General features: G+C 29.7%; 1 protein-coding gene and 1 pseudogene across 1 annotated transcript; both read left to right on the forward strand.

Annotated features, from left to right (window-relative positions):
- Positions 1–3,056: 3,056 nt before the first annotated feature.
- On the forward strand, positions 3,057–5,160 carry LOC121124168 (E3 ubiquitin-protein transferase Katazuke). Its single transcript, XM_071890936.1, has one exon. It carries the CDS (start codon positions 3,663–3,665, stop codon positions 4,455–4,457), a length of 795 nt encoding a protein of 264 aa, XP_071747037.1. The 5' UTR covers positions 3,057–3,662; the 3' UTR covers positions 4,458–5,160.
- LOC139906394 (E3 ubiquitin-protein transferase MAEA pseudogene) lies at positions 3,147–3,628 on the forward strand (annotated as a pseudogene).
- Positions 5,161–13,531: the final 8,371 nt, after the last annotated feature.

Raw genomic sequence — 13,531 nt, forward strand, 5'->3', positions numbered from 1 at the left:
AAATTAACAAATGAGTGCCTAAAGAGATTTTTTTAGAAAAGAGCGGATAAACGGAAAAAGTGTGAACGGGGGTACAAGTCTGTATACATATAGTAATTGTTAATTTATATATACTTTTTATTTCTGAGTAATTATTATTTAACATTCAACGATGCCTAGTTAATTTGAAAGATACTCTCTAATAAACAATATGTTATCAATTTGTGGCAAAGATCCGATAAGTGTGTTTTATGGTGTGATCTTTGGTATATAATAATTAAAATTGAATGAATGTAAAATATCTAGATTAATTTAAGATACATAATCTGTATGGATGAAATTGAGTTTGTGTGTGTGTCTTTTATGAGTTCCCATACCGTTGGGCCTAGGAGCCTAAAAACATTGCATGGGTGCCGCTTTTGAACTTAGTCATACTAAAACAAGGGTGGGGATTTTAGGTTGAATAAGGAGACTTATTTTATAATCAAAACCCAAGAATGGTTTTTTCGAGCTCAAGGAGACTAGATAGGGTGTTTAATAATAAATCAAAAAGTGACTGGCGTCTCATGAACAACTATACGAAAAAATATTGTGTTTTTTTTTCAGGTCCTAAAAATTGGATTTTCAATGGAATATTGGATTCATAAAATAATTAAAGTTTGTAGAAATTTGTCCGGAAATTCGTTTACATATAAATTTGACACATAAAACTGTATCTGTCCTTTTCTGCATAATTTTTCAACTTCTTTCATTTTTTTTCTCTTTTTTTCATCAAACATCAATTTTCAATTTTTAAGAAGAAATTCCACAAAACGATGCATTTTGGAAATAAAATTTTAAATTGCAAGTTTCCATAATATTTTATAACAAAATTTTAGCAATATTTGCAAAAATGAACCAGTTGTCGAGAGTTATTTTTTCAACGACATTATTCTTCATAACTTATTTTAGTTTTGAGAGTACGATAAAAATCTTGGTAGGTATGTGTCTTTCTTTACAATTCCAATGAAGGAAAAGTTGCAAAATTAGTAGAAAATAATTTTTTTCAATTTTCTTCGTGAATTACGATTTGACAATTTTTAACAAAAATAAAAGATGGACTTCTCATCTAGACAAAATTTGTAATACATATATGTTGGTATGTTAATATTAATACATTTCATATACGAGGGTCGTTTCAAAAGTCCGTGCAAATTCTGAGGGATGCCGAATGGCACTACTGGTACGTATCGAGGTTATGTTTAGTTAGTAGCAAGGTTAATGTAAATACGAGGTTATACGGCGTGTACGACTTATGTTTGACTTCCACAATATTCACATCATAGTAGATGAGTGGTTGCGTGTTTTGTTAAAATCTGTTTTTCTTGCCCAGCAGTCGTTACGATACAGTAAATTGAAAATTCTAGCAATAGAGATGTCATAGACTATGAGTGGTTGCGTGTTTGGTCAAAATCTGCCTGTCTTGCCGTAGCAGTGGGTAAAATATATCAGATTGAAAATTCTTGCAAGCCCAATTACATATTGTATATCTATTAACCTTGGTTAGTAACATCTTTTGGAAGAACAAACACTTTCAGCCAGATCGGCCTATTTCTTTCTCTTTAGTAGTCGTTGATAATAATATACATGTTGTGTACAAGTTAAGATGTCTGTACATGTTGCAATTTGTATACAAGTTGAAATTTCATTGTCTTAAAATGTGTTATTGAATTACTACATTGATCATTCTTAATGACCAACTAATAATTGATACCATCAATTTATTTTTATCTATCAAAATGATATGGTTATTATTAATTTCTACAGAATACTTATATTTTTGTAATTCGTATTAAATAGTCAGTAATTACACCAGTAATATATATTGATCGTCCTTTACCTATTCAAATATTGCATTATCCTCATCCTAAGTACTGTAAATCCTTCATTTAAAATTATTCATCTCTTTTTTTTTTGTTGCAATTTGTACACAATAAAATATAAGACAATTATCTAAAAATTGCCTTAATTCAAGGAGCTATGCATTGATAACTATCTCAGTTAACCCTTTCAGACCCACAAGGAATTGAACAGAAAATCAATCCTAATTATAGTCAATTCTTGATCTCTTTGATCATATTAGAACTAATTAGCTTCATAACTTCAATAGGTTCGCCAGAATTTCATGGGACAATGGTGTCCCTCTGGGTGTGAACGGTAATTTTTTATTATGTATAAACAAAATACTAAAGTTACACTATGCAGTTGAATTCTTAACATTTTTTTAATTATTTTGATATACTTTTTATTTATAATTCAATTTAGTAATCATTCTACATTGAAAAACTGATTAAAATTAATATAATAACTGATTTACATGTGAAACATAACAAAGCAATTTCTATCTCTTACAAAGTATAAAGCAAGATTACAACCCATTCAAATGATCAAAGTTCGATTTTCTATATTTTTGTTTTTTTACAGTCAGCACATCTTTTTCTTTTTTGTTCAAACTCCGGTAAATGCCCGCTATGATTGTCCATTATATCAAATACATTTTTTCTTTTCGTTGATCTATACTACTGGTTTGCCCTCTTCCGCCCTTTATAATATTCAATCAGACTCTTGTCAATTACAACTTTGAAATAATTGATAATTTATTTGGATGTTTAATATTATAAACAATATAACATACTATATCTAGAAGATCGAAGAAGATTCTTAGATAAAATTGTGTTGATGACTGAATTTTAGAGTTATGAAGCAGTTCTATCATCTATGAGAGTATATAGCTTAATAATTGTAGGAGAAAAATTTTGTGAACCTTCTGTTCAGTTAGACTACCAGTGGTCTTAATTAATATGTTTTATCACTGTAATCATCTTTGAGATTACCATCAAAGTGAAAATTTCGAAGGTTAATGGTAATCCTCTCTCCCAGAAAACTATTTTGACTTCCATAACTTTGTTAAATTATTTGTAAATAATTTGTCATATAACTAAATCCATAAATTATTTCAAATTATTACAGGCTATAAAATATGACGTATAAAATATACGGTAATTTATCAATCCAGGCACTCACGCAACCTATTTCTTTTATTCTTTGTCTCTGTGACTGTCATAAATAACTTCTAAAAATACGAAATATTAATAATTTTGTGATTTCAGAGCTAGATCTTGTAAGAAATGGCGGATATCAAAAATTTAGAACATCCTACTCTCAAAGTCCCCTATGAGATCCTAAACAAACGCTTCCGGGCTACTCAAAAGGTGCTTGATCGAGAAGTGTGTCAAATTACCCCTTCACTAGGACTGGAGGTTGATCTGTCAACTAATGTTTCAACTGCCATGGAAACTTTGACATTTTTGGAAGAGAAGCTCAAGAGTCTTCAGGCTAAATCCTCAGAGGCGTCAGAAGATGAACTTTCCGCTGCTCAAAACTGTTTGAAAAGAGTTGAACATTTGACAGAAGGATGTTCAACTGGGGATATCCCTTCAGACTCGTGGAAGGAAGTTCGATTGGATAGAATGCTTGTGGAGTATTTTCTCAGATCTGGATTCTATCAAACTGCTATCAAGCTGGCTGATTCAGGGAATCATATTTTATTAACAAACATGACATCAATAATAATATTCAATATTTCTAATAGTCTTCATTATTCATTTGATGTGTTGCATTGAGACAGTTGATATCTTTTTCCTATGAGATTGATCCGTGTTTGTTATAAAAATTATATTCAATTTTCAGGGGATATAACGGATCTCACCAACATTCATTTATTTTTAGTTGCAAAAGAGGTTGAAGATGATCTTGCACAAAAGGATGTTACAAAATGCCTAGCCTGGTGCCATGACAATAAGTCAAAACTTCGTAAGATGAAGTCAACCCTGGAATTTGATATGCGACTTCAGGAATTTATTGAGTTAATAAAAAAAAATAAAAAAATGGATGCTATCAGACATGCTCGTAAGCATTTAGCCACAGAGGATCAAGAACAATTGAGCACAGTACAAAGAGCAATGGCTCTTCTTGTCTTTCCAACAGATACCATCATCAGTCCTTACTGTGATATGTTAAAAGACTTCCGTTGGAATGATTTGATTCAACAGTTTCGGACAGAAAATTATAGATTGTATCAATTGTCCAATCAGTCCGTTTTTACAGTGGCACTTCAAGTTGGACTATCTGCTCTCAAGACACCTATGTGCTATCGTTCTGTGAAGGAAAGGAATACAGAGTGTCCCGTCTGTGAACCTTGTTTGAATAATTTGGCGAAAAATCTTCCCAATGCACATTGTTCACATTCAAGGCTCATTTGTCATATTACTGGTACTCCTCTCAATGAACACAACCCTCCACTAATGCTTCCTAATGGCTATGTATATGGGGAACAAGCTCTAGTAAAAATGGCTGATGAGAATGATGGTCAGGTCATTTGTCCTAGAACAAAAGAAATTTATCCTTTCAGAGATTGCGAAAAAGTTTATGTTATGTAATCTTTAAATGAAAAAGGATTTGAAGAAACGCCATTATTGATTTTCATTCATCACGATATTTTAACGAAAGTTTTTGTTTGATCTTTATTTATTCCATTTTTCCCTTGTATCAAGGATGTAGTTAGTACATTTCATGATCGAAAGCTCAATTTTATATTTTCCTTCATGATGACCATATTGATTGCCATTTTTGAAAACAATTGAAATAATAAACCCAGATATTATTAATAATATAATTATACCAATCTTTAAAGTAATTTATGTGCAGCTTTATACAGTTATGTACATAACATATTTGAATGAAAGAATACAATTGGTATGGTCTGGGTCGTGTCCTGACAAGGAAATTAAATCATTATGAAATACTGAAAAGTAGATGAGGGTTGAACCTTAATTTGAACAGAATTGTTGTTCTTATACAAAGTGTATCTTAAGCTCTTTTTTTTTAAATATGTGAAATGTGTGCATAATCTCTTTAGGCATGTTAAGTCAATAAATTATTATGAGAAGTACATAAGCGACATTAATGATAGATGGTATGTCCTAAAAATCATTTCCTTGAAGTTGATGAATTTTCTATGTAGATATTTTTGGAATTCAGGTTTATATTAATACTAGTGTTAGTAATCGGCATTGCCTGGAGTAATTGATTTAATTTGATTTTGATTTAATAATATAGAATATAACTCCCTAAAAATCATAAGTGTTACTCTCTGTTTTTCAAGAGCACATAGACACGGAACAACTCAATAATTATATCAATTTATATGATGTGTTCTCTCCTCAAGAATTAAATAATAATATTAAGAGTTCGAGAAGAAAAAGATATAGCGTGATGATGAGCCAGAGAGTACTTAAGTCTCTAGAGCGCTCACCAACTGTCCTTTACCTCGTTACTAAACTTCAGTACTATAATTAGGATTTGTGAATGATGGCTCAATCCCTCAAAAATTTCTCTACTTTGTGTGTAAATTGCTCATTTTTTAGACTGGTATGAAAAAAGAAATGAAAAAAAATGGATTCTAGTTAGATTTGATGATTTTTGAAGATATTTTTGGAGGGAAAATTCAACTGCAAAAACACTTCTTCATTAGGTGGAAAACTATAAAAAAAAAATATCTTTTTGTATGTAAAACAAACAAAGTAATATAATAAATATAAACAAATAAAATATTTACAGAAATAGAGAATAGTTAATAATAAAATTAAAAAATATTTGTTACTATTTATCGTGATTGATAATTAAAGTATATCATGAAATTACACAAAAAAACAAAACATAATTAGATATATATATATATATAGTACGAGTATATATAATAAATATGGGGATTAACAAGTCTGCTCCATAGTGTTGGAATCAAAATAAATGATGTGAACTGAATATTGAAATTAATCATTAATGGTGATAATTTTGGTAAGAATACAAAAGCGTGCGAGGAGAAGAGACGAAATACTTATGGCATCATTGATTAAATAATATACATATTCTTCTATCAAGAACGTTATCATTCCCGCCTTTATTATTCAATATTAATATAATATTAGATACTGATAGTCGATAGAGAACTGAATAAAAGGCCTAAAATAACGTCACCTTCTGTCTGGATTTCTGAAAATAGAGGAATTTGGAAAATACTTACCGGATGAGAAACAGATGGCTTGTTGGTTTTATCGATATAAATGTGCCTTTAGTCCCTTGTCTAGAATTACACGCCACTCATTATCCTCATCTCATAACAAGAGTATGTATATTCATCCATAAAATCAAGTTAACGATGAATACATCAAGTCAGACTCTAACTTTGATCTCACAAAGATGTTTATTGCATGTAATATAACCTTATCCATTGCTAATAATCCTACGTTCAAAAAAATTATGGAGAAATACACAGGTAAATTCTTCCCTTCCCAAGGAACCATCATTAATTAATGGAGGATGTTGGTAATGATGTCATTTATAGAAATACCTCGATTGTAAATTGTGAAGTTAAGATAATTTTCTGCCTGTTTAGAGTCATCCACACCAAATTACGAAATGGAACTCTGAATTTTGTACCATCTAAGAGTAAGTATTCATTTTTTTATAAATCTAATCATAAAATATTGTTCTATTTTAGCTAAAATGATCAAGAATTAGGATACACAACTCATTAAATGGCAAAAACAAGTGCTTAAATGGTCACAACAGTGGGAGTAGTAGCTTTGAAGGGTTTGCAATAGTTTGTCTGACATTAGTTTCTTCACTTAAAGACTTGGGTATGATAATTAGGTTTTCCAATATTATATAGTCAACAAATATTACTTTTTTTTATCACTTAAGGATTAGCTATGTCCCAAGAAATGGTGTTTAAAAAACTCATAAAAGGCAAAAACAACTGCTTAAATGGTCACAACAACGGGTGGTAGTTACATTGGGTGTAGCATTATAATTAGCAATTGTGCGTATCCTTCATGACAATAGTATGTTGTTACACGAGCATAAATAATGGGGAAAATCTTTTTTTGATGCCCTTAATAAAGAGTAATATCGCTGGACATTACTACATAATTAGATTTTGCACTAAATCTTTACGATGGATTTAATTCTAACATTTATTTTATTAGTATATTTATTGTCTAATTTTATGATTTTGACATTGACTTAATTATTAATAATTATTTAGATCTCATCTATCATGTGCACAATTGTATATAGCAACTTCCACATTAGGAAAAAAGGGGGATGGTATTTTTGATTAAACTCCACGGTGGGCCTTTGTTTAGCAACTTAAAGTTTCTACATATTTAACTGAATTCATGTCAGAACAAGAAAATATTATTTGGATCAATCTATTATGTCAATATTATGCCTTTATAATATATTCTTATTATTAATTATTATGATTCTAATTGATTAATTTTTTATATTTAACATAAATGTATGATGGTTTATTTTTTAGTGTGTAGATTATATTTAATTTAAGCCTTCTTTTTAAACTTGGAACTTCAAATATATTTCGAAATACTCTACCTTGTCGTTTCATTAGCTATTATTCTGAGAATAAGGTTCATAATGAATTACAATTTCATGGAGTGTGACGTTTTCAAATCTACTGTAACGGATAAAAAACATCTAAGTCAATTATTCGTAGTATATCATCATTAAACATTTTGCTAATAAATACTTTTGTTATACTCTCAAAAATTATAATAAAGCAGGCAGTTGAAAATCACATAAGTATTTTAAACAATGATACCATAAGTTTTTCTCCCCCCTTTCTCCTTGCACGTGTTTTTCTCTACAGAATTATCAACTTTACTTATAATATATTACAAGTATGTTAATTAATTGAACAACATGCCCGGCTATGACATTTAATAAAATTAAATTAAAATCTCATGTTTTATAATATAAATATATCTCAAGAAACACTTACCTAAAACCTAATTTTTGTGTCAAAAATTTCAATGTCGAAACTGTAAGCATTAGGCAACCCGGGTTTTATGTTGATTAGATAAACGAAGGAATACATTCAATAGTATGACAACAGGGTGGTTTGATAACTTTACATTTTGAAGTTATTGCCAGTGTAACATGTTTTCTCACTCTCCCCTAAAAAAAATATTTTGTTTTTGAAACTTTTTCAAAAAAAAAATCCAAAAACCAAACCTCCTTCCCAAATCAAAATATATAATCCTACCGACTCTACTGATAAAACAACAATCATTACTTTAAATTATCCTTATAAAGTTGTATTTTTATTTAACTACAAATTGCTCAATTTTGATATTTTGGGTGCTCATTTTTTTTAAACGCTTTTTTTTTTGCTCAGTTTGGTCAAAAATATCGCTCATAAATCCTAAGTCTATTCATTGCAATACAAATTCAATATTTTTAATTTCAAAACAAGCAAAATATAAATGTATAAATATAAATGCTTGATGATACATATACACTCCTACAATTTTTCACTAATACGACTACATTATTATTTTTTAGATAAAAAAGATGTATAGGACATACATTAGGGAGCACTATATATAGTTTACCTTGAGACTGTTTTATGCATACAGATAAATCGTGCTTTATTAATAAGAAAATTACTTAAATGCTTTTAACAGAGGAAAATATTTATCTCTGAGAAAAAGTTGATCTTATCTGTATTTGATCAAATATGAAGGCAATTCATTTCAATGGACAATAGTATAGACCAAAGCTTCTCAAACTGTGTGTTAACCTTCATTAGAGGAACGGAAAAATACTGCTAACAAATATTTGTAACTCTTTAATAATACAAAATGAAGTATTTCCTTAGTTAGAATAAGATATTGAAGGGTGCAGAATCTGAAGATACTCTGAGTGTATTCGCAAAACAAAAAAATTGGAGATGCACTGGTTTACCAGTGGATCTCCATTGGTACAATAATGCATTGTATTACTAAAAAGTTATAAAAATCCACAAACTGACGAGTAATAACTGGAAAAACTACAAATATAATATTCTGATAGATTTTGTTCTTTATGGATATCTAAAAAACTGTTTCATTGCTAATAATTAATCTATTTCTCTTGCAGTTAGCAACAGTCTCAGCTTCCCTGAAATAATGTAAATGTATAAAAATGGATTGGAGAAGCTAGTTGGTACCTTTTTCAAATTAATATGTACATAGGGCTTCAAATCAGTAATTAAGGATTAGAAATGACAAATATAAAATCATCCCTTCTTTGTTTTATGAGGATTAAATTTTGTATTCTTAAACTCTGGTCTAGGATCAATGTTATTGATTGTTCATTGGAAAATGTCTATAAATATAATTTAATTCTTCTTCATTAAAGACATTAGGAGCCCTTTGAGCAGCGGCCTTCTATCTTATCCATGAAGTTATGAATATAATTTATTTCCATGGATTTAAAAGAACTATTTTATCTCAAATTACTTGATTCATTATATACCTACATACTTTAAAAAATATAAAGAGTATGATTATTATATAATGAGTAATTAAATGCATATAAATTCAATATCCTGAAATGAATCAGGTAGATTTCATAGCTCCTTCAGTTCTTCCTATGATTAATCAGGGAATATCAAATAATATATAACTTTAATCATATGAAGAAATTTGAATCAGAATGTATTGATATCATAGTTGTCATTTTGAAATAAAAAGGGTCTCTAAATTGACATCTATTATACACAGGGCCGGTTTTAGGGGGGAGGGGAAGTGAGCCCCCCTTGGAAGTGGGGTCTTACGCAAGAGAAAATATATTTACAAGGTAAATATAGACACAAAGAAGAAATTTTTTTAAAAGGTAACAAAAAATAACCAATTTCTCAATTTATATAAAAAAATATTATTTGCCAAAAAAAAAAGTCAGTGGACAATTTGTTAAAAATGTCCAAGAAAGATTCGACATTTTGTAAAAAAAATAATTATCAGATGCATAACAAAAAATCCTAAATTATACTATTTAAACGAGGGAATACTATATCACTTATCAGAAGTAGTGATGAAAATTGTGTATGTTATGGGCATATTAAAAAAAAGAAACTGATAATCAAAATGGTAACCCTGACAATTTGAAGAATGTTTTGAAGAAAAGCAGAAATTAGCTTTCATGACTTATAATTAGATCAGCTACAATCAGCTATGACAAGAGAGGAGGTGGAGAAGGAAATAAACAAGGACATTGGCAAAAATTACTCCGATGTCGATCCTTAATTCTACTCTAAGTCTAGCAAGGACTTGTAATTTTAACTATGCAACAAATCCTCAATGTTACTCCCCCTCTTAAATAAGCGCACACGAATGTTTAATCAGGTTTTGAATATAATTGAATGGAGTAGAAAAGGAAGTTAACTACTCAGGAGTTAAATTAAAATAAGAACAGCTGAGGAATATTAAATTCATTCTTCAGATTACCAATTACATAAAAGTGGGCCAGCTTCAAAATAACCACGATTTACAACACTAATCAGGACGTCCTAATATAAAAGGAACCAATTAATTTCCCACCCACCATAAAAAAATTATAATGAAAGAGTTTGCAGTAATAATAATTAATAAGATTAATAGACCTGTGAATCTATTAAATATATTTCAGTCTAGAATCGTTCTAGTCTAATAATAACTCCTATTGCGAGACCCACTAACATTGACCAAAATCATCTTAGTAAATACAATGCACAGATATTTCTATGGCTACAAGATTCTAAAAAAAGAAAGGGCCCGGCTATTTTCGGAAAAAGTATAAATATTTCTTTTAAATTGCCCTACATTTATTGTTTGCCTCTGATTATACACAAATCTAATGATTATTTCAACAATAGGACATTTTAGATTTTAATCTTGATGTAAAATTTGTATTTTACCTCTTGGATTAAAACGAGCTCAATCTACCATTGGGTAAGAATATTAATGTTTACTGGATAACTGGACTTGCTTGATAAATGCAAACGTGGGGGTGAATAATTCACCAGATTTTGTTTAAATTATTTACATATATATATATATATACGAATTATTGCTCAGAATTTCCTGATTTTTCAGCTAACCATTGGAAACAAAGTTTCGTGATTACTAATTGCATCTACAATTTATCTTGAAACTCAAGGGAACCATTAATATATCTTGAGTTCAGACATGACCTAGTTCTACATAAATTGTACTCATTTCAAAAGAAAAGGAGATAACATGACCTAGGATGAAAGGAATACCTTATTGAAAGACAGTTTCTTTCATAAACTACATACATTTATGATAAGATAATATCTAATGGTTTGCATGTTATGTAAAATAACCAAGCATTTATTTATAGAAAAATATGGAATCATAGTCGATTTTTTATTACTTGGACTTCAGATTTAAAAAAGTAATTCAAAAAAATGTCTGTTTTAAAGAAAGGTTATCAAAATATTATGTTTGTACTAAAATAAATACTTGTGACTTGAGGTTTGCTGGTGGCTTTCACATCACAAGGACGTCCCCAGATTTGTTTTGTTTTTAGCAGGAAGGAGAGTGGCCTAATTTTTCATACATTTTAAAGTTAACATTTTTGGGCGGAGCCTGAATTTGACCAAGTGTCCTTTTATTTACAAAATTAAACAATAAAAAAAAATTATTTTACTCATTTGAAATAGTTTGCCCAAAGAGATAATAAACGGTGATAACGACAAAAATCCTTGAGTTGGGGGGGGCAATCTTCATCAGCCAATCCTCTTCCAAATGCCCCTGCATATTGACTTTATCCCATATCTGGTTAAAACCAAAGCTGTTCACATTTCATTTTTTACGAGTCCAAGTCAAGTCTTTGGATTCTAGTCTTTTTTGAGTTTTTTGACACAATTTCGAGTCTCAGGCATTATGAATATTAAAATTAATACATATGAAAAGATAAATAATAATTTAAAATATTATTATCTCTCCTAGTAAAAGTTTAGTTAAATCATAAAATATTCAACAGGCCCAATCCAGGAAGAGTAAAAAATGAAATTTTTTTACTATAACAATATAATTTGTTTTTGAGAATTTTGATAATGATTGGAAAACCATCTGTTCTGTTGGCAGAACAGCGTTCTGCCGGCCGTTGCAGCAATACAACCTATTGGATTGATGATCGTTTCTATGACGATTCACCGATGTCCAAACAGACTCTTACATACAACCCCTCGATTATATATCTAAAGTCAAACAAACTTAGCTCACATTATTTAAACGATATAAATACAATTTATTTTTGTGATGAAGCCTCGTTATTAATTAGACAATGAATTCAAAATATGTACATCTATAGTTTATGTATTACTAAATACAAGACACTTTAATTATAAAAAGACAAATTTTAGGAGAACAATATATCCTTGACATCATTATTTAGAGTTTTGATTTCTAATACACTAAATAAAAGCAGTAGGAAAGTATTTTTTCACAATTGCGTAGACAAAATACTTTGCCTCTAATTTAGATCCTAGTAAAAAAAAGTTTTGTTGAATCATCTATATGAATATAAGAAAGTTTATTTGTATGTATAAATGTATCTTTGGGTGTTTGAAAAAGGGCATTTTTGATCCAAGAAATATCAACGTAGTCGTAATAATGAAATTTCGCAGCCGTTTTGAATGTAGCATCGAGCAAGTATACAGGGTGCACTTCGTGTGTATTTTTTAGTTGGGCCGCTTTTATCAAAAATTCTTTATCTGAAGAATGAATTTTCTTTGGGTACATAATATAAGTTTGCCTGAATGTCATCCTTTCTCTTTCTCTCTAGACATTGGAGACAGGTGTCAACGGATAGTTGAAATTCAATTATTGCAACCTTTCAATAGTAAGTAAATAATCCGTGAAGATATTTTATTTATATTACTCTGCTTTATCGTTCATTTTAACACATATTATTTATTCTAAATGATTTAGCAATGAAAGACAATCCGAAATACATCCAGTCCCGTAACTATTAAAGGAAGGGCTTAATGACTACATATATGATCGTAATAAGATAATTATCTACGTCAGAATGTGGTCAAAACTATAAATATTAAAAAAACTGCTTTAGTAAAATAAATTTTCAATTATGGGATTAATAATTAATTAATGTCTATTTGCAGAAACTAGACACGTCTTCCGGTAGTTTAAAACTTATTAGTACTGAAGGCGACTCGTGTATGCATTCAGTACATATAAATTTTAAACTATCTGAAGACGTGTCTAGTTTCTGCAAATAGATATTGATAAATTGTTTATAACATAATTGAAAATTTATTTTACTAAAGCAGTTATAATTATTTATTATTTTATATCTGTTTATAACACACTTCTGGCTTTTGGCACTATTATCATCCCGAGGATTGGAGTCTTAGACGGATACCATTCATAATTATAGCTTTACATAAGCAGATTTTTCCTATATTTATATAGAACGTGAGCTTGGAACAAAGACGTTTCTAGGTTATTTAAAAAAATACCAGAAGCATGGATGATTTGAATAATTAGGACATAGAATATTATCCCTTATGGCGGGCTAGCTCCGAGCGCAGTAATCAAATGCAGGCTGCTGTTGCGCAGTAAGTCCACGTTGCGCTGCAGAGAGGGAG

The sequence above is a fragment of the Lepeophtheirus salmonis genome, chromosome 9, assembly GCF_016086655.4.
Source record: "Lepeophtheirus salmonis chromosome 9, UVic_Lsal_1.4, whole genome shotgun sequence".
Classification (NCBI taxonomy): Eukaryota; Metazoa; Arthropoda; class Copepoda; order Siphonostomatoida; family Caligidae; genus Lepeophtheirus; species Lepeophtheirus salmonis.

Bases quoted from the DNA above. Each gene is read 5' to 3' on its own strand.
- LOC121124168 (XM_071890936.1), top strand. From the start codon at position 3,663: ATGAGATTGATCCGTGTTTGTTATAAAAATTATATTCAATTTTCAGGG.